The sequence below is a fragment of the Abrus precatorius genome, unplaced genomic scaffold (genome assembly GCF_003935025.1).
Source record: "Abrus precatorius isolate BTA unplaced genomic scaffold, Abrus_2018 Scaffold10, whole genome shotgun sequence".
In the NCBI taxonomy this organism is placed as follows: Eukaryota; Viridiplantae; Streptophyta; class Magnoliopsida; order Fabales; family Fabaceae; genus Abrus; species Abrus precatorius.
The window spans coordinates 34,292,154-34,318,360 of record NW_020874292.1 but is presented as its reverse complement, the minus strand read 5'-3'; the positions used below and the strand labels follow the sequence as shown (position 1 = coordinate 34,318,360).

Here is a 26,207-nt window from a genome sequence, read left to right as displayed (position 1 = left end):
ATGCCGTTCGGGTTGAAGAATGCAGGAGCAACATACCAGCGACTCATGAACAAAATTTTTGAAAAACAAGTGGGTAAATGCATGGAGGTGTATGTAGACGACATGGTAATTAAATCCCTTGCATTAAAGCAACATCTTGACCACTTAGAGGAGGTATTCGGAGAAGCCAGAAAACATGGTATGAGGTTCAATCCTGAAAAATGTACATTTGGTGTAGCTGGCGGTAAATTCCTGGGCTTCATGTTGTCCGAAAGGGGGATTGAGGCAAATCCCGACAAATGTAAAGCCATCATCGACATGGTCAGCCCTCGCAATGTCAAGGACGTGCAACGACTGACCGGGCGGATTGCAGCCCTGGCTAGATTCTTGCCAATAATGGTAGAAAGGTCTCGGCCTTTCATTGAATTGTTGAAGAAATCGCAAAAATTTGTGTGGACCAATGAATGTGAGGACGCCTTTGTACAGTACAAGCATGTGCTGGCAGCACCACCTGCGTTGATTAAACCAATACCGAATCTGGAAATGATTGTTTATTTGTCCGTGTCCGATCACGCCGTCAGTTCGGTTTTACTTCAAGAAACACCCGAACCGAACCCCGTATATTTCGTTAGCAGGACACTTCAGGGTCCTGAATCTCGGTACCAGTTAGTAGAGAAAGTGGTACTTGCCTTAGTCTACACAGCTCGTCGGTTAAGACACTACTTCCAGAGCCATCGAATGATAGTCCGTACAGATTGTCCGATGGCCAAAATTTTGAGAAAACCAGAATTGGCTGGTCGGTTGGTGACATGGACAATTGAATTATCCCAATATGACATCCATTTCGAGAACCGACGCCCCCTTAAAGCCCAGCTGCTAGCCGACTTCATCAACGAGTTTACGACACAACATAATACCATTTCAGACATGTGGAACCTGCACGTTGATGGATCATCAAATCAATCAGGCAGTGGAGCGGGGGTCATTCTTGAAGGACCGAATGCGTTCGCCATTGAACAGTCTATCCGGTTCGGATTTAAGGCATCCAACAATCAAGCCGAATATGAAGCTTTACTCGCCGGTCTCAGGCTAGCAAGGGAAATGGGGGTTAAACGCATTACTGCTTGGAGTGATTCAAAAATTGTAACCGAACAAGTGAACGATACCTATCAGATCAGGGACTCAGTCATGCTTAAATATTACCAGGAGGTTAAGAAAATAAAAATTGAGTTTGAGGAGGTATGCATTCGGTACACACACCAAAACATGAACGCACGAGCCGACAGGCTAGCTAGGCTGGCTAGCCAACGGAAACCAGGGCAGCTGCAGAGCATGGTTCACCAACAAATCCCCCAACCTAGTATCACCAAGCAAGAATGCATGGACATAGAAAATTCATCTCATAATTGGATGACCCCTCTTCTCCGATACCTCACTGATGGCAGTCTCCCGCAGGACGCAGCAGCAGCTAGGAAAATTAAAGCACATGCAGCCAAATACCTTCTTCTCGGCAAAGAATTGTATCGAAGAGGAATTTCCACCCCCATGCTTAAATGCCTAGAAGACGATCAAGCTAAGTACGTGATGAGAGAAATCCATGAAGGTATTTGTGGAACCCATTCGGGCGGAAGAACTATGGCAGTCAAAGTGCTCAGGGCCGGATACTACTGGCCAACAATAACTCAAGACTGTCAGTTGTTTGTAAAAATATGCATTCCCTATCAACAACACGGCCCTCACCTGCGCCAACACGCCGATACCCTTCGGCACATTAGCGCTCCTTGGCCCTTCGCTATTTGGGGAATGGACCTCCTCGGTCCTTTTCCCTTAGCAAAAGGGCAATGTAAATTTCTCCTCGTCGCCGTGGACTACTTTACCAAATGGATTGAGGCCGAACCCCTAGCATCGATCACGGCCCATAACGTACAAAAATTCACTTGGAAAAACATCATAACACGGTTCGGTCTCCCTCATGCACTAATTACAGATAATGGGCTTCAGTTTGCAAATCGACGATTCAACGAGTTCTTGGCAGGCCTGCGTATCAAACATAGAGTTACATCTGTTGAACATCTACAGACGAATGGCCAAGCCGAGGCTGCAAACAAAGTGATCTTGCATGAATTAAAAAGGAGGTTGGGTTCGGCAAATGGAGAGTGGGCAGAGAAGCTGCCTGAGATTTTATGGGCCTATCGGTGCACGCTGCAGACCACAACAAAAGAAACCCCCTTTCGGCTTACCTATGGTACTGATGCCATGGTGCCGGTAGAAATTGGAGAGCCGTCATTCAGGAGAGAGAATTTCAAGGAATCGGCCAATGAAGAGGCTCTGGCCGTCAACCTGGACTTGATAGATGAGATCCGTGACCACGCTGCCATCATGACCGAGGCTAGTAAAAGAATGATAGCTAGAAAATTCAACTCCAAAATAAGTTCACGACAATTCTACAAAAACGACCTGGTATGGCAAGTAACCGGGGACGCGCGCAAGAATCGACAAGAAGGGAAGCTGGCCGCCAACTGGGAAGGCCCCTTTCGGGTAGCGGCAAGATTAAATAACGGAGCATACAAATTGGAAACCTTGGCAGGAAAATTAATACCAAGAACCTGGAATGTCACTCATTTAAAGCATTATTATAACTAAAACCTTGTAATACGTGCACAGGTGTACTCTTTTCCTATCCCAGGTTTTATCCTCTTAAAAGAAAATGAAAAGGGGTTTTCCTGAGAAGGTTTTTAACGAGGCACCTAATCAATAAAATTTCTCTTTCTTCACCTATACGGTTTTTTACGCACTACACACCTTTCAAGCACCATTCCCTCCCAAGTTTCACTTGGCCAAGGTTGAATTGTTTCCCTCCCGAGTACCCCACTCGGTCAAGGATGCAGCAATTATATTTCCCTGCCGAGTACCCTGCCTCGGTCAAGGATGAAAAAATATATTTCCCTCCCGAGTACCCCACTCGGTTAAGGATGCAGCAATTATATTTCCCTCCCGAGTACCCCACTCGGTCAAAGATAAAACAATTGTATTTCACTTCTGAGTACCCCACTCGGTCAAGCGTAAATTATTTTTCTTTCAAGCATCTCTTTAAAAGGTCAAAATACCTCAATCCTGAATACTCCCACTCGGTCAAAATTAACGAATTACGAGTTCTTCTTAGTTACCATTTGGTTAAAGCTGAATTTTTAAAACGAGATCATCTCCTCGTCCCCTACTCGGCTAAAAATGAGTATATTAAGTGTATATCGTATGCAAGTTATTTGGCTAAGGATGATTATATTAAGCATATCGTATATATTAAGGCAAGTTGTGTGACAAAATACAAAGCATGAGAAAAAAGGATAAAATTCTATTTCAAAATAACTGGTTACAAAATGTGGGCACTAATGACCCATGAGTACAAAGGGCGAATAATTTAACTTTCTATTCTTTCCACTACCTCGGGAGCGGCTACCTCAGGGTTGGCAGTAACCTCAGGGAGGCGTCTCGGCACTTCGACGTCAGGTTCTACATCATCCTCAACTTCGGTGTAAGGAATGAACCTCCCGCCGAAAAAGTCCCTTGTAATGTCAAAATGAAAGTCTACCGGTACTTGGCAGAACCCATGACACTGGCGAATAGCATGGTTAAAACCAGCTTCATGCTTGTAAGATACTTGCTGAGAACACTTCTCGGCAAAGTTTCTCATCTCGGTTTCAGCCTTTTGCCTCTCCAGCGCCAAGGCTTCTTCCATCTCGACAGATTTGGCCCGTAAAGCCTCCTCCATTTGACAGGACTTTGCCTTTAACGCCTCCATCTCCTCCCCCCAGACCCTCGCCACCTCCTCGGCTGCATGTACTCGGTCCTCCATTATTTGAAAGTGCTCTTTGTATTGATTAACCTGACCCTGCAGGGATTGAACGGTCTCGTCCAGGCTAGCTTGAATCTCTCTACTCTCGACCAAAGCCTCTTCAGAAACCGAATAGGCAGCCTTTAACTTCTTAACTTCGAGAATAGGATCCACAACCAGCCGTCGGAGCATTGCGGTGGACCGTACATGAAGTTCCGCGTAGTAGCGCCACAGTGACTCATAGTCCAAACCGCCGACCAGTTCCTTCCCTGCATCAGATAACAGGTTTGGAGCAGCGAGCCGACCAGCATGTACCCGCTTACCAAGAACCCCTCGGCCAGCATGTCCAAGGGAACTACGGGAGAAGAACTGCTTCCCTCCCCAGCAGCTACCACTCGGGTCTGACTCCGAGCCCCTTGAACGCCGCCAGGCTCACCCGAGTGGGCATGTCGTCTCTTCCTTTCCCTTTCGGGCTCCTTGCCTTTGCCCTTGTCCTTGCGTTTCTTGGAAGGGCCTTCGGCTGGAACAAAATCTTGGGGAGGAGGGCGAGGTTCTGGCACCTCGGGAAGTTGGTCGATTTGAGGATGACGATGCTCCTCAACGGGCGTCCCTTCGGGCATTCTCTGCTTCAAAGTACGCCGGAAGGTCGGCACATCCACACCTCATTGAGCCATTAAACCTGCATTAACAATAGCAAGTCAAATCAATATAACTCAATTCCAAATACAAGTCAGAAACGAAATAACACATACCCTCCATATCCCACCGAGGATGCGGAGACTTGAGGACGAGGACTACATGTCGGGTAGGAATGTTCCGGGGAAGGGACTTCAAGAATTGCAAATCCGATAGCTCCCTAGCCGATAACATATCCTCAGGGTATGTGTCGTATCGGCGTGGCACCCGAGTCCAGTGAAAAGGGAATAGGGGATTGTCCTCGCTATCAAAAAAATAATTTTTACCTACAGGGTCCACGGTTACCTTGAAGAAACCGGTCTTAAAACCCTTAAAAGACGACGCATATGGCTTAAATAGGGGCAACTCGGGTTGCCTTATTAGAGAGACCCACCTCGCCAGGTCAGATGGACGCGTACAAAAAAAATGAAGAAAAAGACCTACACTAGGCTCTATATAATGGAATTTACAAAGTATTCTAAAGGCTTGAATTGCCGCCCACCCGTTCGGATATAGTTGTGTTGGCGCTACATTCAATACCCTCAAAACCCCCATTTGGAAATCGTCAAAAGGGAGCCTGATACCTAATTCCCTAAACATGTACTCATACATAAAGAAGGTGTCGGTCATTCCGACACCTCCCAGGAAAACAAAATCTGGGTTCTCACCCTCGTCCCCTTGACAGGGGTCAAGGTGTATAGGATACGGGTTACAAGCCTTCCATAAAGAAATATCACAATTATCTACAAAAAATTGAAGACTTTTATTTCTTTTGAAACGAGAAAAGTAGGCGGCCACTTCATCGTGCACCCACTCATAACCAGGCACCGTGCAAGGAGGAAACACCTGCCTTTCCCGAGGAGGAATAGTGCTAGGAAGGGGTTCAGGAGCGTCAGTATCACTTGACGATGACGTCTCGGTTTCGCTACTACCTTCGCCGACCTGTGCCTCTTCAGTCCTCCGGTTTGAAATAGACGAAACTTCGCCACTCCCCTCGGTTCCATTTATAATATCAACCTCAATGGTACTCGGCCCCGAGGCATTCGACAGGGAATCCTCCCACTCAATACGATCAGCTATGATAGAAAAGAAGTAAAGAAAAAATGAAACGCACCTTGCTAGTAGTCGGTAGGGAAGAAAAGCCTAGGATCTCTGAACACTTGTCGGTTTGGGACAAAGGTATGCAGGGTTCGGCACAGAGCAAAAGAGTAAGAAAGGGATGCAGGGACCACCACATATTTATAAGGGACTGATGTCGGGCAAACGAAAAGACGCCCTTTCGTTTCAAACCATCAGATCCTTTCCAGATCAACGGAGGAGATGGAGCACCCCTTCGCTTCACATACCCTCTGACAAATCCTCAAAACCAACATTCTAGAATATTCCTTCGCAAATTTATTATTTATAATCTCGGCCTATACCGTGTTGTTACTAAACTGACTACTCCTCAGTGTAAAAATTAATACATCAAACGTTACCATCAATCGAGACCGGACACCCCCACGATGACCCCCTCAGTGCAATTAAAAGCATTCCAACCGAATACCTATTCTAATATTACCATCTCCATTTTTAAAGCCCTTGCTTCGCAACTCGCTGGGCTTGGGGGGGCTAGTGTACTGGGAAAGGAATCAACTCGGTTCCACCATCAGCAAAAAGAAATTGAATACCTACTCGGCATACTAGGCCGGTACCCCTCGTCAGGATTAAAAGGTAAATAATCCAATTAAAGATAATCAAAAATACTATGGGCTTCAAATATAAAAATTGACTCAGGCCCATTAGCCTAATAGAATGTCTATAAAAAGAAGATAAGAAATACAGGTAAGTGGTTGACTTCCGATCATTAAATAACATTTATTGCTCAGAACCGAATCCTGACTTTATCATCGGAGTGCCTTTTGCAGGTATCCTACCTATCAGCAAATCAGCAGCAGGACGTCTGATCAAAGGTTTGAAGACAGTTGTTTCACAGGAAGGAACAATTAATTATGTAAATGACGAGCTAAGAAGCTTCGTGTAATAAGGTAATAAAATATCAAATATGTGACTAATTAAAACCCATTTGTTTAAGCAGTAACGTAATATTTACACGGCAAACAAAATATGTTTGAGGCCAACGGAGGTCACGAAGATCCAAAGAAACAGACCTGCCATCTAGAAACTAGGAAAAACATTCTCCATGACCAGATTTGTTGAAAAATCAAAAATATATAATGTTATTTATAATTTTTTATTTTTTATTTATTATTTTACTTTCTATTAAATTCTTGTTTATTTTATTTATGCATTATTTGATCTTTTATATTTTAGTTTCCTCAACTCAATATTATATTTTTATAATCAATTTAATTTTTTTTAACAAAAGGTACATATTTTAATTATATATAAATAAAAATGCATTAATAAATTACTCAATGTTATAAAAATTTATTGTAGTATTATTTTATTATAAATAAAAAATATTTAATTGAATTTTATAAATAAGAAAATATTGAGAAAGAGATTTATAAAATATGAAATTTATTAATTTAACGATTAGCTTAAAACATTTTAATAACTAAATTAAATTTATAAAATTGCATAAAACAATAATAAATATTCCGTTACATTACTTAATTTTAATATATAATAAATAATTAAAAATATAATAAATATCCATTATAAAATAAAATATTTATAAATATTTAAATTATGTAGAATTTAATATGCATTATCATAAAAATAATATTATATGGTTAATAATTTTATAAAAATTTATTAATAAATATATGTATTCAAGTTTACTACTGAACATGCATGTTTATTTTAATATAAAAATATAATATACATAAATAAATTTATAAATTAAGAATATATTTTAAAAAATTTATAAAATTAATTTACCTCATAATTTTTAAAATTATTTTAGTGAATTTGTTGTTATAGTTTATTAAAATAATTTTTCAATTTATTCTAAAAAATTATGTCATAAATTTTTATTTAATAATTTTTTTAAAATATATATTTAATTACATTACTAATTTAAATCCACCCTAAATATATTAACTTTTTCTGGTTCTTCAAACAAATATACTTTAGTTTAGTCCACTAAATATTTATTGTATTAAAACTTTCAAGCATTAAAAGTAGAAAATAATGCTTTTTATAATTTACAATTTAACAAAATGAATTATTTAATTATTTTAAAAATTATTTAATTTTATAAATTTTTAAACAGTCAAATTAATATCAAATGAATCTTTGAATTTTAAAATTTTTAATTTTTTAAAATTAAATTATAATAATTCATTTATTAAAATATGATCTTAAATAAATAAAAATATTGTTTAAAAATTATTATTATATTTAAAATAATCAATACAATAACATAAAATATAACATTTTATAAATCTCTACGTCAGTATGAAATCTACTTGTTAATAAAAAAAAAAGCATGTATTTTGTTCTTACTCTTTAATTTATTACTATTCTTAAAGAAAATATTTAAGGGATTTTCTTTCCTAATGTTTTTTTTTTTTTTTTTACTATATTAGACCGTTGAATATTAAAAACAAAAAAGAAAACTCTGCTCTTCTCTTTAACTCAGTCACATACTCACACCCTATTTTTTTTCAATTTGCTTAACCAATCACCATTGGAAAACTAATCCAAAACTTGCTGTCACATCATCTCTTTGTCCATTTTCATTAAAAAAATAATTTCTACATATCCTTCCAAAATTAAACTTCTAGCTATTGCCTAGTGGGTATCATAACTTGTTCAATCCCATCTTTATTTGTGTTTTATTATGGCAGCTTCTACATCCTACTAAAACACTATTCTTCTACCCATTTCACCAAATAAAATTGTGACTATTGAAATATAAAGATGAAGACATTTTTCTTATCTCAAGGCTTGTGGAATATTGCTTCTCAAAGAATAAATATTCCACAAGATAGATTCATCCTCAGTCAGTGGAGCACAATAAAAGAAGTTGCAAAAGTATGCATAAACAATCTTCATAGAAATATAGTATTGGTGATTACGATTAGTACTAATAGTAGCATCCACGCATAAGGATATATGCATTATATATATAAATCTTTTATAGATTCATAGATACAATTGCCTATTAATATTTTTTTTTCTAAAATTTTAAATTACTAATTAAATTAGAACAATTTTAATTAGCTAATCCATATGTTTAGCGATTGTCTATATATGATTGGATGTGTACCAATATTATTTAGATTAATTTTAAAATCATCTATAATTATTTTTAATTTAAATTTATACATTAATAAAGGTATGTATATTAATTTTTACATACTTCACATAAATATTTATTATAAACAAATTTTTATATTTTCTTTTATTTTCAACAAACAAGAAATAATGAAGACACCAGAATAAACATGCTTTTTCATTCTGATTCACTTGTACAATTATTATTATTCCATATTGAGTAGGATACAGGAGGCGAACAAGCTTATTTATATGAACTACGAAGCCAATTTTGATGGGACATAATTAGTGGCTTAGGAAACAGAGAGATTTAATACATTCGGAATTTTTCCTTTGTTTTCTGAAAAACTTCTTCAGCAATGTTAGCCTCTTTGCCATCAGCTCTTTTAATCTCCAACTGTGCTTTTTGATAGATTCCAGTCCCTCGCAGTGCATCTGAAATAAAGTCATCGAACCCAATTGCAATTGCTGCCTCTGCCTTTGCTCCATAAACCAACCTCTATATGTATAAATTTGAGTATTAATTCAAACAAACTATGCCCAAAGATAATAACAATAATAATAATAGGAAAAGCAAGGAATTTTCAACCTTAACTCGTGAAAGGTGTATAGCACCAAAACACATTGGGCAAGGTTCGCAAGAAGCATATATTTCACAATCTGAAAGTTCTATCTGCTTTAGCTTTTCACAAGCCTGGAAAACGAAACCATGGCCTTTATAATTAAAATTCCAATAATTGCATGCATAAATTATTAAACCAGTTTAATTTTCATGGTCTTGAAGATGTCATAAAGTTTCAGCTATATGTATATAATTGTGTGTGTGAGTGTGAGTGTGAGTGGACGCGCGCGCACTAAACCACACTTGGGCTCGGAAATCATAATGTATCATATGCGTAACATATTATGTCAGCAGCATATATAATGAAGTAACCAACCAAAATTAAGATAGTGGTAGCAAACTTTCCAGCAGGTATCCACTGAAACCATGCGACGATAATCCAGCTGAGACAAATTATGTTCAGCAAATATCAAATATGAACACTAGATGTCAAGAGCTAAATAGGAGATTACTAAGTTAGAAAATCAATTAGGAGTATCTTCACCATAGTGAACATCGTCCTTTCAATCATGTCAAATCAAACCTTACAAATTCTTAACCATTAACCTCTAAAATCAAAATATTACAATAGCCACCTTCCTCATGGATCTCTGCTTAGCATTACTTGGAGAACCTGCTGAAATGATAATATATATGTGCACATCCCCTTCATAATATTACAAGAATAAAGAATTGCACATAAACAATCAATTGCCAAAGAGGGCAGGGCAGGGCATATCTCTCTTGTGGAGTGATGAATGGCTGCGACAGTGAGAAAAGCATAAATGTAAATACCCATATTTTTACTAAATGAAAAATTGCACTTTAATGGCATTTAAGGAAATTATTTCGCTATAGATAACTGTCTTACCTTTCTTATTGCTGTCACTTCAGCATGAGCAGTTGGGTCTGTGTTCCTAAGAACCATGTTGTGACAACTTGCAACTACTTCATCATTACAAACAATAATGGCACCAAAAGGACCTCCATCTTCACAATCTACTCCTTTATATGCTTCCTCAACAGCTTTCCTTAAAAATTTGTGGTCTCTATCCTGTATAGCTATTTGACAAATGCAACACAAAAAGCAAAATTAATGTGGCTAGTGCAATACCAAGTTTTGGCACTTGGCAGCTAGGCAAAATCATAATAAAAAATTGAAAGAGGGGACTTTAATGTATCAATAACTTAACCAATAAACCTTGATTCATATATAACCAAAGAAAGAGTCCAACAAGAAAGCTAAATAGCTCTAAATCATTACCTTCCTGATGACCAGCAAACGCAGAAGCTACTGCAACGGTTCCATCCTTAGTTTGAACCACTGCGATGATTAAAAAAATGCAAAGAAGTTATAAATAATATTACCAAAAATAAAATCGAACATTGCCTATTTGGATGCACCAATCCACTAAAAGTTCATGTTTCATATTTGGGTGGCTTAAAGTTAATTTATACACTTTGACTTTGTTGCTTCTTGTACAAGTTGAAGAAGCTTTCTGGGTATGTATGACCTTGTACTGCTCTTTGTAAAATATAAGACCAGAGGACAATGTACACAATAAGTGAGACCATAGAAAGTGGATTAGAATCAAAATTTAAAGTAAATGAGAAATAAGGCTTAAATAAATTTCTACAATATCAAGCACCTTTCGATCCACCGCGGACATCGTAGTGGTAGGTGTGTGATATTTTTGAACACTTGTCATGTCACACTCTTAATTAAGTGCCTAATTAAAAATATATTTTTGGGTCAGTTAAAGACATTTGGGCTGACACTTTTAGTAGATGAACACACATCATTATTATTAAAAAAATTGCAGAAAAATTAGCTTAAAACATAATACAAATTATTAAAAAGTAATGTCTTGAATATATAACTTCATTTTATTTTACAGTGTATTTTTGAAAGACCAAATACTTATTTTTTTAATATTCTTTTGTCAAGCTTATTATAATTGAATATAAGCGTGTGACCATGTGTGCGTATGATGTCTTGGTGTCCAGTGTTTTAGACATTAATCATGTGAGAGTGGCCGTGTTAATTATGTCGAAAGTTTTATCTGTGTTTTATAACTTTTGGATCAACACAAAAAATACGTAAGAAACTGCATCTAAATTTTGTCTTAACAAAACTAGGAACTGATGCATGAGGATTGAAAAGGTTGAAATCAGATGAAATTCAAATCTGGGATGTAGCAAGAAGAAAGAAATTGATCAAGAGAAGAAAAATAAAATCAAAATCTACATATATAAAGAAAAACAGAAATAGATACAGATAATGGAAAAGTAGTCTTCCATGAGAAAAAGCTCATACCATTAATTTCTTCCATGACTTGGTTGATGTCAATAACTAAATAAAAAGACCAAATGAGTAGGTTAAACTGAAACTCCGTGTGTGAACCCTGACTAAATGAGCAACCTTGTTGCGCCATTTATAGTAGACATTGGTACATTGCTGATGGCGATGAAGTGCATGAGCAAGAATCCGAATGGATGCTGACCATGAGAGAGAAAATGCGTTCCACGAAAACGTAGAATATGGTCCCCTCCTACATAAATAAATCCTTAGACGATGCTATCACGATGATGCTAAATGCTGGAAAGAATTAGATGCAAAATTAAAAAATATTCATAGGGCAAACGAACTAGTCTTTTCACATTTAGTGTGATGCATGTGTTGTTAGGAAAGAGAGGAATAGACATAGAAAAAATATATATACAATGATCTAATAATAGAATAATTTTAATTTTATATTTTTTTTATCTTTAATTTGTGAATAAAGTAATTGAGGTATAAAAATGTCCTAAGGTTGGGGTTGAAATGTGGATGGGAATTGAGATAAGGGTCATTGGATGGTCATAAAAAAGGTGCAATGTGTTTTGGATCTCGTGACTCACATCAGAGGTAGCGTTCCTATCCCATGCCTTTACATATTTTGACAATTGATAAGTTGTCAACAATATCACATTGGATTCCATGATCCTTCTCACCGCTGTTTTCTTAAAAGGTTTGCTTATACATATTCTACAGTATATTGATAATCAACAAAAGTGTGTCAAGCTAATAGTAGTAGTAGTAATAATAATAATGTATTTATGTTCATATTTAAATCATAAATATATTAATTTTAATAATATCTAATTCATAAAAATAAGTATATAATTTTAAAAGATAATAATAAAATATAATTATAAAAATAAACTGATAAAATAATTTCATAACTTATCAATTATCACTGTATAAAGATTTCTGAAATTATTTTTTGTTTATAAAAGTATTGTTATATTATATTTTTAAATTATATATTATTAATCTCAGACTATCCAGACTTTAACTAATATGATATATCATTCAAATTTACAAAGAATGATTAATTATAATTTGTGTACAAAATTACAATTAGCACGTGAAGCCTTTTTAGTAACTATTTTAACCTTGTTTAAGGGAAATCAAAACTTCCCACTTGAACCAACAGCATTGATATGGTGTAAAAGAGAAAAATTTTAATTTATTAACTACAATAAAATAAAATTTTAATTCATAAGTTGTTACTTAACGATATTTAGATAAAATATATAGATAAATAATTATCATTCGTTGATTTCCCCTTTATATTAATATATATATAGGCATTCTATAGAAGAGGTGATAAATGAGAAAGCACTCTAAGAGTTATTATTTATGTTTCAAAATTTTTTATTTTTTGCAGAAAAATATAATTTTATTTTTTTTAACTATACCTTTTTACAATAAATTTAACTAATTACTATAATTTTATCTCTTATTTGTTTAGTTCTTTCTTCTTGAATAGTGACTAGTGAGCATATAGAAAGTTAAAGAATGGTAAATAATATCGGTAGTATTTAAATGAGGATGTTTTAATTAAGATATAAATATATTTGTAATTTTGTGCAGAACTTCAGAAAAAAAACGAAAAAAAAACTTTATAATATAATTTTGCTATATATAAAAAAAATTGAAATTAAGCAAAAATAATGCAATATTAATGGAATTTTATCCTTATATCAAAGCACATTTAAAGACAATTTCAAGGACTATTAAAAGCTTTTAAGAGAATAGATATGTCGCTCTCTTTTATTTCAAAAGTTAATGCTTTTTTTTTTCATATATGAAATTATGTGTTTTTTAATTAGACAAATTTTAATTAATATACTCATTAAAAAATCAATAAATCGCATAATTACATCAACTTTGAAAAAACAATGCTAGATTATTTAGGTAACTCATTTTTATAAAACTAAATCTATTAATCAATAAAAGTAAAAAAAATAAAATTAACATGTCACTGTAAATCTATAATCTTAGGTAAAAGAAATAATTATTTAAAGAGTTATTGTTTAAACTATCACAGCAAAAAATTAAAATAAATCTAAAAATACGAAAAAAATAACTTTATTCTTATTTATTATTATTTTATAAAATAAAAATTAAATAAAGAATTTCGTCTATTTCTTTTTATATGAGCATATTATTATTGTCTTCGTCGAAATTTTATCAGGGATGACAGCCTGTACGTGGTAGGTAATTTGAAAAGGGATCACACTTCTAATCAATTGAGGTGTTTTTTATAGGTTTATTTTTTTTATATATGATATTTTAAAATTATATATACTAAATTATGATAATTTTGAAAATATTATAGAAATATGGAATTCCAAATTTGTTAATAATAATTTTTAATATATATAATTACAAAAAAAAATGCTATTTTTCACCCATAACAATAATAATTTTTTATTAAAATTTAAAAAAAAAAGCATTCTTAAGAATAGAGATGACATTTTGAATGTTTTAACCATGATTTTTAGACTAACTACGTAATGATTTGAATTTTAATCACATATAGATAATATTTATTTATTTGTTGTGAGAAAGATGCAGACAAATTTATCTATATACACTGACATAAATCTATTTTTTCACCGGTCCTGGTTAATTAAATTAACATATAAAATACTAGAGAAAGATGACCAATTTTTTTTTAAAAAAAAAATTGTCATATGGTCTTATATATTTTTAATACATTTTATTACTTATAAAATAAATATTAAACAAAGATTATTATTAATTAGTTTTCTAATAATAAAGAAATATTAAAATTACAAGGAGATGTCCATTAGTAATATATTTGAATAAAAACTTTAACTTTTAATTCATTAATCAATGTTCAAAGGACATTAGTTGACAATTGCATTTTTTTTAATTTTCTTTTTCTTTTAAACTTTTTTTAGAGTATTAGTAGCATTAACCTTATATATATATATATAATGTTAAAAGACAAAAGCATTTGAATTTATTTAATAAAAAGGGGAACTGTTGATAACGAGCTTGCTCTCTTTATCGTTTGAAATAAAATGAAAAATATAATAATTATTAATACTAAAAATTTATTAAAAAATATTTATTATACTTTTATAATTTTACTATAATAAATATATTTTTTTAAATATTTATAAAAATTTAAAAAGCTAACATTAAACAAACTCAAATAAAATATATGCAAGTTGAGCTGCAATAATTGGAGCATTGATAAGTTTAGGAAAATGACATCTTACGAGTGATGTATTGCGTCATCGTTTTTTCACTCTTTATTTTTTATGTCATAATGTGCGAGTTGATTGTTGATAATACGTAATTAATGAAATTGCTTTCATGATAACAATTATTTATGGTTACGTTTAACTCACCTCATCTAGTAAATAATTTCATTTTAAATGAATTAACGAAGTTAAAATATGAGTTTAATTTTAGTGTGTTATTACTCTCAAAATTTTGACCTTATAAATAAATTAAAATACATTATTAATATAGTTTTAATATTAATTAACACAAAAATTGTTGACATAAAATAAATATAAAAAATGCATATGTATTCGTCATCATTAAAATACTTAATATTTTTTATTTAATAATTAAGAGTAATAAGTTCTTGAGGATACTAGTTAGTAAGACCTTTAATTAGTCTTTGAAATTAATTTTAAATATTAGAAAATGATAAAATTTTATTAAAAAAGTTTACTTTTTAATGAAATTTTATCATTTTTATATACTTAAAATCAATCTGAAAATTTAATATAACCTTAAAAAATTAATGATCGATGGTTGTTACGTGAGGAAAATGATAAAAGCAACTGATTAATCCAAGAATAAAACAAAATTAACATAATTACAACCTATTAAAGCTCTGATTTAAGAATAGTAATAATGCTGAATTGCTGATTCATTCTTCCATTATTTCATCAAAACAATTAAACTATACACTGTCAAAATCCTTATTTAATTAACGGTGTAATCTCCCCAACTCGTCCACCTTTAATCTCTAAAATCCCATCTTTATCCTCACTTTCATGTCACTGTTGCTCAAGCTGCGTCACCTATATATATATATATATACACACCTTAACTTGCTTTGAATCCAAATCAGCTACTCTTATCCTTATCTCCATTGAATTCCTGGACATAACTTGACATTTATCCTCTTCAATGTTCACACGCATCATTACTTAATTGTGTTTCTCACTTTCAGTACTTCTCTTAATTGTGTTTCTTACAAACAATAATGATATTTATAGATATGTAGTGTTTTTACTTATTTTATCTTATTATTACATTGCACTATATATCACATTTCTTATTTTTTTTCTCTATATATCATTTTGTTTTAGTACTTCATATATCAAAAAATAGAGTGTACAATATCGTTATTCTTTTCTCACGTGTCTATCCCATCTATAACGTCTCCAAGAAGAATTCTTAATGGTCATAACCCCCCCCTTTTCTTCCTTTTCAAAAGATTGTCACTATCCAAATTTTAGAGACCCCACAAATTATGTAAGTTCCATCATGATTTATATTACAAGATCCATTGAGGACACGATAATTTTCATGGCCATGATTTTTGTTGACGACAAAATAGTTATATACGAATGAATAACTTTCTCTCAATTATTTGAGACCTAATCTTCAATGTACACGTTGGCAGATTGAGAACTTGTATAATCGTACTGCACTGAGTGATTGTGATAAATTTTAAATTTAATGATAAGGTCACCAACCCACATAGGTAGACGTTCTTATAATCACAAATGCTATAAGGTTATATATCTCCTGATGGGATTTTGAAGAGTCTTAGATTTTATTTTATTAATGATAAGTTTATCTATAAATACAATTTTAAATCATGATAGGATAATTTGCAGGGTATCTTGGTTAGCAATTGATTGTGATCGTGTTTGCGAGACTAATCTTCTCATCTAATTCATGAAAGGATACCCTCTATAAAATTGATGAGGAAACAACAATGTTTATTTTGAATTTGGACAACTTTTTGTTTCTTTAATTTATTATTTCCAAAAAAAAAAACAGACACTCATAAATTAACACGAAAGGTTAAATAGACATTTCGTTGTCAAATTATGTTTGAATAATCAATTTTATTTTCTAATTTATTGTTTTATTCCTTTAACTCGCCGTCTTAACATCACTAACTTAAAATAGTTAATTAAATCGTTATTCAGACTTTGATATAATTAGTAAAACTGGAAAGAAAACTAGTTAAAATTTGATATTGTTTTGTTGAAATGAAGTAATGAAGGATGGTTTTTTATTCTAGAACATAGATCTCAGGTTCAAGTTAACTTTCATGTTTGTTTAATGCTCGTTCGTTGTGTGATGTCAACCGTTTTGACTTTAAAAACGATGATGTTAAAAGATTGCGGTGGGTTGTAGCGGTCAATCATGGTGATGCTCGTAGATGATCTATTGAAAGATGTGCTCCATGTTCTTGCTCAATGCTAGTTGAATTTGTTGCTTTTTCTTTGTTTCTTACACACTAATCGCAATGAAATTATACATTTCGAGGCCGAATAAATACTAAAGAAACAGTTTCTTTCATAAGAAATTCATTGTGTTAGCGCAAGTAACTTGAGTCATAGTACTAGAATTAGGAATTGTTATCCTTAAGACATGATACGAACTAAGAAATCCTATTATAAATGGTATAATTAACAATCCTGTTAAATACTCAAAGGTTTATTTGGATTTTGATGAAGAAATAGACCATCTCAAGAAACAAGTTACCTTTACAATGAAAGTATCAAAATTGAAGAAACACTAGCTAGTTTAGATAGTTGATTAATGAAACAGAACTATCATTAATGAGAATAAAGTTACCTTTTATTTGATTGTCTAACAAAATTGATTGTTATATCTAATATAAATATATTATCGTAAGTCTATATAATAAAAGTACATCCATGTAAAAGATGTAAAAAAAAAAACCTAGATTCTCTCATTGTTGTTGGCCATAAATGATGGATGAAGATAAAAAAAAAACCAATAAAAGTAGAATAACAAAGAAAATTATCAAACGAATATTAAGAAAAGAAGAAATGTAGAGTAATAAGAAAAGAAAGAAGATGAGAAGAAAAAAGCAAAATTAACATTTAAAACAACGAAATAGTTAAAACAAAATGTAACATATGCAACTCTCAATAATAACATTTTACATAATTTTGGCCATAAGTTGCTTGGCGTGACAAAGATAAATAATAATAATAAATTATCTGAAAAATTAAAACAACCAATAGATTACCACATAAAAATAATAGAGATTTTTAAAAATTTTAGATTAAAATTAATCGACAATACAAAATCAAGGATTAATTTTTAAAAAAATGAATATAGAAAATAATAAAACTTATGTATAATACCTATGTCATATCTTATGGTAAGAGACTGTGAATAGCTAGTTTTATTCGAGTCTTATTTAAAAATAATTTTAAAATTAAAAATTAAATATAATGATAAGATTTTGTAGGATATTAAAAAAATAAATAATACAAATTCAAACTTTTAATTTTTAAAATTTAAATCAAATTTAGAAATTCTCAAAGTAATTTGTAGATTTGTAGAAGTATGAATAAGAAATAAAAAAAAATGATTAGTAGTCATAAAAAATAAGAAATGTTTGGAGGTTAAAGTCTTTAGTCAAAATAAAAAATTTATATTAAATAAGATCTAGAATTTAAGAGGTAAGTTATAAATAGAAAATTTAGGTCCTTATAAAATAGAAACCTTTTATTTAAGAGCATGGGAGAATTGAGAGATAAAGAAAAAAATAGAGAGAATTCAAGAAAAAGAACCTAGGAAATAAAGAAAGAGAAGAAGAAAGGGAAATTAAAAAACATCAAAGTTCTGAAAGTACTTGAAATAGAAAAAGTTGAAATAAAGAGAAAAGATAATTACAGAAAAGCTAACATTTGAAAACATTGAGAATCTTTAAAACACATGAAACAAAAAGAGAGATAATTGTAAAGAAGCCAATATTTTGAAAGTATTGAAAATCTTTAAAACATATCTTGATGTCAAATCTAAATTAAGAAAAAAAATTTATTTGCTAAATCAAATAAGCCCTTTTTATTTTATTATTTTTTTGTTTGTTTTTATTCTTCATTTATCATGTGTATTATGTTCTTATTCCTCATTTGTTCATATAAAAGTTTTAATTATTTTCTTAACCCTAGACAAAAATTATCTTTTTTTTTTTTTACAAACCTAACATTTCTTAACTCTAGAAATTTAGGATTGACTTTCAAGGCTTACAAAAAAATGAATAATTTCCAAGGTTTAAAAAAATAACATTTTAGGGTTAGAAAAATTAGAGTTTTCTAGAGGTTGCAAAAGGGAGAAAATTTTAGAGTTTGAAAAATAAGTCTGCAAAAAGGAAAGTTTTTTCGAGTAAAAAAAAATTATTAGCACCTGCAAGAACATATTTTTAGGGTTAGAAAATGTTAGTTTTGTAAAAAAAAGATAACTTTTGTGTAAGTTAGAAAAAAAAATTAAGACTTTTATATGAACAAATAAGGCACAAGAGCGGAACAAACATAATAAATAAAAAATAAAAACAAAAAAAAATAGAATCAATAGGTCTTATTTGATTTAGTAAATAAATATTTTTATCGACTTAAATTTGACCTCAAGATATGCTTTGGAAATTTTCAATGCTTTCAAAATGTTGATTTTTTTTTGTAACTATCTTCTTTATTTGTTTCAACTTTCTCTATTTTTAAGTACTCTTAAAATTTTTATTTTCTATGATCTCCTTCTCTTTTTCTTTCTTTTTATTTTCCAAGTTTTCTTTCTTAATTTTTTTCTCTTTTTTTTATCATCCAAAATTTTCCATTTTTTTTATTTTGCTCAATTATATATATATATATATATATATATATATATAATTAATTATCCACTACAATCTTCTTATTTATATCTTATTGTCTAAATTCTAAATTCTATTTGATATATATTTTATATATTTTTTATTTTTATAAAAGATTCTAACTTTTCACAATCTCTTAATTTCTAATATATAATTACTAATTAGTTTTTTTTTCTTATTCATTGTTTTAAAAATCTACAAACTGACCATTTCTAAATTTAATTATAAATTTAAAAATTTAAATTTTAAAAGCTAAATTTAAATTATATTTTAATTTCAATAATTAATCTTTTAGTCTCTTTCATTAATAGTATTATAACAAAAATTAAAAATGTAATTAAATATTTATATAAAAATTAAAATATAAATTTTTTAAGCACACAAACTAATTTATAAACATGTAATAATTATATAAATTAAATATATAATTAAAATTTAATTTTAATAAAATTTAAAATATACATTATATAAGTGATAAAAAGCTTAAAATTTTTGAAAAAAAAATTTAATGTGAAAAGACACTAAATATTACATTTGTAAATTTTTAAAACTACAAACTCGTATATTTAATTTAAATATCATTACTTATGATTTATAATTATTTACATTGATAAATATAAAATTTATTAATTTAGTAAATAGATAAATTAATAAAAAATTATAATTATAGTTAATAATTTATTAATTTAGCATTTGTAACCATATTTAGTATTAAATATTTTTAAAAAATAATTAAAATACACATTAAATTTTATATTTAACATTTATATATAAATTTTTATATTAAAGATTTATAATTTTAGTTTTTTATAAATATTTTTACAATGGTAAAGACTAAAATATTTATAATAAACTTTAAATATAATAAAAAAATATTTATTTAAGAATTAAAATACAAATTTTTAAGTATAAAAATTTATTTAGAAGTATGATATTTACGCGAACTAAATATATAATAATAAAAAAAAAAACTAAGAAAAACACCTTCTCGAGGCCAAGTGCGATTGCGACAGGTCTTCCGTAATTCACCAAGAAAAGCATGAAGCAGAAATTTGCAAAATAGGAAACTTTGCATAAAATCATCAATGTTGTCTCAAATGCATTTGCACTCTCCGCGCCCTTTCAGCCTCAACAAATTCCCAATAGCCGCCACTACTCGTTCTCCGTTCTTCTTTCGAGTCAGAAGCTCAACTACATCACCGCCGGTCGGAGATTCGATCCCGGCGCCGGTAATCTCAGAACAGCAGACACTCAATTCGTCGCCACCTACGCAATCGATAGTTACGGCAGCATCACCATCACCCATTGCGGTGTCCAGAAATCTAGGGTTTCGACCCACCCCTGAATTGGGCCTTCTCTCTCACTTGTTCGTTCTCTCCATGGTACTATAGTAACCATTACCCTGTTGCTCATCAATTAATGATCCAAATTCAAAATTGTATCTTGAAGTTTTTTTTTTTTTTTCTGCAGGCTTTTGGTGCATTTTTCTCAGTGGTCGTGGTTTCCATTCCAACCTTAGTTGTAGGTTTATAGAGCGTGTGTTGCAAATATCAGTGATGGGTTGAATCATAATGGTCAAACTGTTGCTATTCATTTCTTGCAGGCTTTTGGAAGATTAGGAGCTTCGGTGAAGAAATTGTCTAAGGTTGTTTCAGAAGAGGTACCTGGAACTTTATCTTCTCTCAAACTTTCTAGTATGGAGCTGAACGAATTAACTCAACAACTTAGCAGTCTCAGGTTAGCTTCATCTCATGTGTTTCTAGCTTTTTTTCTTCTTCTTTAAGGTTACTGTTGCCTTTAGGTATTCTTGTTAGCCTTTCTCTGATATGTTATGTCAACTATTTTTAGGCATAAAATTGGGGGTGTTCGCATAGGGAAGAAGGATGAAAGCACTGCCAGATCGAGGTCCTTTCGTAAGAAGAACCCAGGATCCTGACATTTCCAACATTGCTTAAATGTGTAAAAGATTTTGTTGTTTCTGGAATTGAGCTTGCTTCATTGAATGGGAATCAATGAATAGGCTTAATGTAAGCCTTTTCATTTGCATGGTTTCTGTTGAAATTACTGGATGTGTATTGAAACATGATCACAAGGAACCACTAGTGGTTTATAGTTTGAAGCCACTTTTGCAAACTATCGAGAAAAGCTGCTCAAGGAGGGTTCTTTGTTGATCCTGAGGATCATCAAATTAGTGACGCTGACTCAGTGTTGGCTCATTTGGGTTATTTGGTTCATCTGCCTCGTGTAATATGAAATATATTTCAGGTATGAGCTATTGTTTATTAATACCACCATACTTTCACATAAGCTACAAGACTGTCATGGTCTGTAGTTTGAAGTGTTTGAATGCTAATCTGTGTACCTAAATCCTTTGTTTAATACAATTCCATTTAAGCAGAATTTGAATTTTACTTGAAATCAACATGAATATTTACAGTTTTGCATACTTCTTTAGCGTTTTAGCAGCTTCTTTTGCATCATCTGGGACAGGCATGTTGCTTAGTAGAGTTACCCTAGAAGATGAAACCAAGGATCTGTTTTGTGAGTTTGAAGGATCAATCTTCCAGATTCTCACCTCCCACACCTGCTACAGAGAAATCTGTTATAACATGATTTTATCATATTTGTAAGCCTTGGCAATAAAAAGGGCTCATATTTAATGCATGGAGTTCTGTTTCTATTTTCAATGACTTTCATGGCTGGCAATCTAACCAGCATATATTTATTCATTACTGGATGCAGTTTCTAAACCATTGTAATCTGAATATTTTGAGGGCAGTAGAATTCCCTTGGTGAATGCCCTTGTTAAACAGAATGAACCAAGTTATTAATGATTATAAGCCCATAGAAAATATTGATTCTGAGATGTATTTCCCCTGTACCTTCAAATTGTCTATGCACTGAAAATGAATGGATACTAGTCAATCATTGAGAATCGTGGAACATAGGTTGGGCTTTGGTGGGAGTGGTTAGTGAGAATGTACAAAAACATTGTTCTCTCTTTTCTTCCCAATCAAATCTTTGTCGGGATTACTGAAATTTTGCTTAATGTGGTTTGCCATTAACTGTGAAGTTTTTGGTTTTATGAAAAGATGGCTGATTACATGACGAATAATTCTTGCTTGAGATCGTTGGTTTCAGACCCCCTCTATAATGTAATGATCAATTCAATTTTTGCAAGAGGATCTAAACCATTAGAAATGTAGGTTTATCCATCATTAGTAACAATGATTCTTTCATCTAGTCACATGAGTATCTCAACTATTGGTTTTAAGGATGAATGACAAAGACATGCTAGCAATATATATACTTTTATTATATTTTTAGTTATTGTTAAAATTTATTAAAAATTATAGAATCATGTGAGTTTTATCTTTTTTTTCACTCTTAATTTAATGTATTATAATTTTGTAGCTTTTAATAAATTTTAGTTAATAATTAAGAGTATATTAAAAAGAGTGTGATAGAGATTGTTTAGTTAGCATTCTTTATATATATTGTTTTCATTTTAAAGACTATCAATCATCAAGATCTTCTTAAACCTTCAAAAGGAAAAAAACAAAAAAACAAAAACAAAAGGATCATCGAGATTATCATAACAGTTACCTGCTAGAGAAATGTTGCTCTTACAACAAATTTCTTGCACTTTTGTACCAATGAGAGAGGGATACGAAAAGAAATGGAGGACGTGATGAAAAGAGATAAACAACAAATATTATAGAAATTTTTGTAGAAAATTATGGTGGAAATAAAGTATCTCATTTTAGGATGTTTCAGGCGATAGGTATACTGTGTTAATCTTGAGGTATTTAAATTATGAAGCTCCTTTTTCATATACCTGTGTAACTTGGCAATTGGATTGAGTCATTTAGCCCTTATTCGAATCCAGCCAAATCATCCCAGTTAATTACAATTCTAAATTTCATAGATTCAGTGGATTTTGTTAATAAATCAAATTTGTAAATTCCAACCACTTTCATGACCAGGCTACATTAAATACAACTTTCTTTGCAGAAACCCGATGACCCACAACTCCATACCTCATTGGCAAGGACGAAGCAAGCGTGCAAGTTCGATCCTTTAAAATCAACTATAACATTTTTATATTTGTTTTTTTTTATTTTCTCTTTCTTCTTATTTCTTTTTTATTATATTATTTATTACAAATTTCATTATTTTTCTATACCTATTTTACTCCTATTTAGTAGGTGTGAAATTATGTTTTTCCTCTTAAGATAAGAGAGATTGCCCACTCAAATTACAGCACTAACATACACAATGGACCACTAAGTAATATGACCCAAGCAAGGCCATCATTGAGTGGATAGACGATTTAATATTTTTTACTTTTAAAAATTCTGTTTAAAATTATTTTTAATTTGAAATGAATGCATTTGAATGGTTGATTGTACACAGTTTCTGAAAAATCGTAGACAATCTCAAGACATCAACCACTGAAGTAGGGTACGACAAAACGTGAGATCAATGCATTTGCCATTTAGTGTCATGTTAGAAGGAGAATAAATGGAGGGACGGAATAAAAAAATATTTTTTCATGCTCCAATAAGATAATATATATCCTTGGTATAATAGAAAATTAAAAGGAAGAGAATGAGTGATAATATAATTTACAGTGTGATAAAAGATAGAGACAAGGGAAAGTACAACAAATTGAAATATGAAAGAATCAAAATTAGGTACGAAGGAGAGATGAGTGGGTAAGGAACAGGGATGATCGGAGAGAAGAGCAAATGGCTGAATAAAATGCCCACCCATTTTATCAATGAAAATTGTTTAATCAATGCATTATGTTTTAATTTTTTTAGAATATTAAATAGATTAATGGTATATATTTTTATCCACATGATGCAAATTTCCTAATTCGATCCATACATTTGTCACCGCAACATGTGAGATCAAATTCTAACTTGTTCCATAGATAGCATTATGTCAGAAAAGATAAACAGATAGAACTTGCTTAAGTTGTTCACTCGCCCATATTGTTATCGTCATCTCAATTCTAATCAATTTTATCTTACATTAACTACATATAAATTGCAATAAAAATTAATTAAATTGCAATAAATATAGTGATCGGGAAAACAAACACCTGAATGGTTCTTCCGACATTTAAAGGGGTAGCTTCAACGTGTAGCAAGTCACCCATCTCTGCTCGTTTCAAATGGTTAATACTAAGCTGAATTCCAGCCACTCTCTGATACCCAGAAGCCATATGTGCTCCCATGCTCGCCAATGACTCTGCTATCATTGCCGATACCCCTCCATGAAGCACTTTAAATGGCTGCTCCATAAACAACCCAAAATTAAGTACTAAATAAAAAAGAGCATGAAAAGAAACACTTTTTAACATTCAGAAACCAATTTAGAGAAAACAACTATAATAAATGACCTGGCAGCACTTTTGGGTCACAAGGAGACGGCCTGAGACTCTTTGCGGTGACAAATCTTCAATCTCGAACCCAATCAAATGAAGGGGAGCATCCAAAGAAGCAGTCTTTGATGTTGTTGATGATGATGGCTGGTCCTCCATGATCAATTTTGATCAAAGGTTTTGTGTGATTTTCCTTGTTAACAGATTATCTTGCGACTTTTGTAAGTTGGGAAAGTTTTATAAAACGATTGAAGAATGGTTGGAAGAGGTTGATTAAGGGGAGATTTTGGGGCCCTGAATGGTTAGTTGGGGGTGTACATTTCAATGTTGATAAGCCATTAGTTCATACAGCGCATTGTTGGTGGGAGTCAATCTTGTCAACCGTAGAATGAATATAAAAATAAAATATGTCCTAATGCCATAGCCAAAAATCAATTTTTAAGCTTTTCAATACAATATATATGTTTTTAATTAAAATATGCGTTTTAGGTTAATTCTTACATATTTTAATTCTATTTAGTAATTTTAAATTTATTTTATTAAAATTATTTTTTTTCCACTTTAAATCAAATCAAATGACAATAAAATATCAATTTAATTGACAAGATAAGAAAATAAAACAAAATGTCTTCTCTATTATTAATCATGTTACCTTTTTATTAATAATATTTATGAATGTTTTCACTGTACGTAGAATTCAACAGTAATCATATTTTATATTTTAATAGAAGGAGATTAAATTACATTATTACAATTAAATAAACAATTTTACCATTACATGCTTTTTTTAATGGAAAATTTTATTTTAACATCACTTGTTTGAGTAAAACAGTATATCATATATATTATTTTATTTTAAAATTTTTTATTTGTTTATGTTAGATTTTTTAATATATTAATAGTATTATATATTATTTATTAAATTTTATCCCAGATAAGATTTCTAAGTTTTATTTGATATAAACTTTATTCTGTGCCTATAATATAATTTTTTTCTATTTTTATAATGGGCCAAATTAAAAATAAAAGATTGATAGTCATGTCTCTTTTTTAAAACGATAAAAGATATAAAAGGTATAAACTATTCATAAAAATATATTTGACTATTACACTTAGAAAAATATTAAGCCCAGCCTTTATAATTAAGTTTAAGTAATTAATAATAATAATAATAATAATAATTTTTATTATAAAAATATTTATTATATTTTTATATCGAAAGAGATTTAAAATTTGTTTATATTATGTATTAAACTTTTA

The 26,207-nt window shown here is 31.1% G+C and overlaps 4 protein-coding genes across 6 annotated transcripts; 2 read left to right on the top strand and 2 right to left on the bottom strand.

The window, feature by feature from the left end:
• Nucleotides 1-2,622, top strand: LOC113852348. Its single transcript, XM_027482575.1, has one exon. The coding sequence runs from the start codon at nt 1-3 to the stop codon at nt 2,620-2,622; it is 2,622 nt and encodes an 873-aa protein (XP_027338376.1).
• Nucleotides 2,623-8,868: 6,246 nt separating this feature from the next.
• LOC113874532 (guanosine deaminase-like) lies at nt 8,869-11,715 on the bottom strand. 2 transcript variants are annotated; one of them, XM_027512757.1, is made up of 5 exons: nt 11,632-11,715; nt 10,579-10,638; nt 10,186-10,376; nt 9,303-9,407; nt 8,869-9,212 (listed from the first exon to the last, which is right to left on the bottom strand). In XM_027512757.1, the coding sequence occupies exons 1-5, from the start codon at nt 11,645-11,647 to the stop codon at nt 9,024-9,026; spliced, it is 561 nt and encodes a 186-aa protein (XP_027368558.1). In that variant the 5' UTR covers nt 11,648-11,715; the 3' UTR covers nt 8,869-9,023. The 2 variants fall into 2 exon arrangements, with proteins under 2 accessions (XP_027368558.1, XP_027368563.1); XM_027512762.1 differs by having other exon boundaries at nt 9,004-9,212; nt 10,186-10,298; nt 11,632-11,713.
• Nucleotides 11,716-20,608: 8,893 nt separating this feature from the next.
• LOC113852486 lies at nt 20,609-21,541 on the top strand. The gene is made up of 4 exons (XM_027482775.1): nt 20,609-20,937; nt 21,026-21,076; nt 21,159-21,292; nt 21,404-21,541. The coding sequence occupies exons 1-4, from the start codon at nt 20,641-20,643 to the stop codon at nt 21,489-21,491; spliced, it is 570 nt and encodes a 189-aa protein (XP_027338576.1). The 5' UTR covers nt 20,609-20,640; the 3' UTR covers nt 21,492-21,541.
• Nucleotides 21,031-25,200, bottom strand: LOC113852487 (1,4-dihydroxy-2-naphthoyl-CoA thioesterase 1-like). Of its 2 annotated transcripts, none has more exons than XM_027482776.1 (3): nt 24,966-25,200; nt 24,666-24,857; nt 21,031-22,139 (listed from the first exon to the last, which is right to left on the bottom strand). In XM_027482776.1, exons 1-3 carry the CDS (start codon nt 25,104-25,106, stop codon nt 21,987-21,989), a joined length of 486 nt encoding a protein of 161 aa, XP_027338577.1. In that variant the 5' UTR covers nt 25,107-25,200; the 3' UTR covers nt 21,031-21,986. The 2 variants fall into 2 exon arrangements, with proteins under 2 accessions (XP_027338577.1, XP_027338578.1); XM_027482777.1 differs by having other exon boundaries at nt 21,907-22,139; nt 24,684-24,857; nt 24,966-25,148.
• Between the last annotated feature and the right edge of the window lie 1,007 nt (nt 25,201-26,207).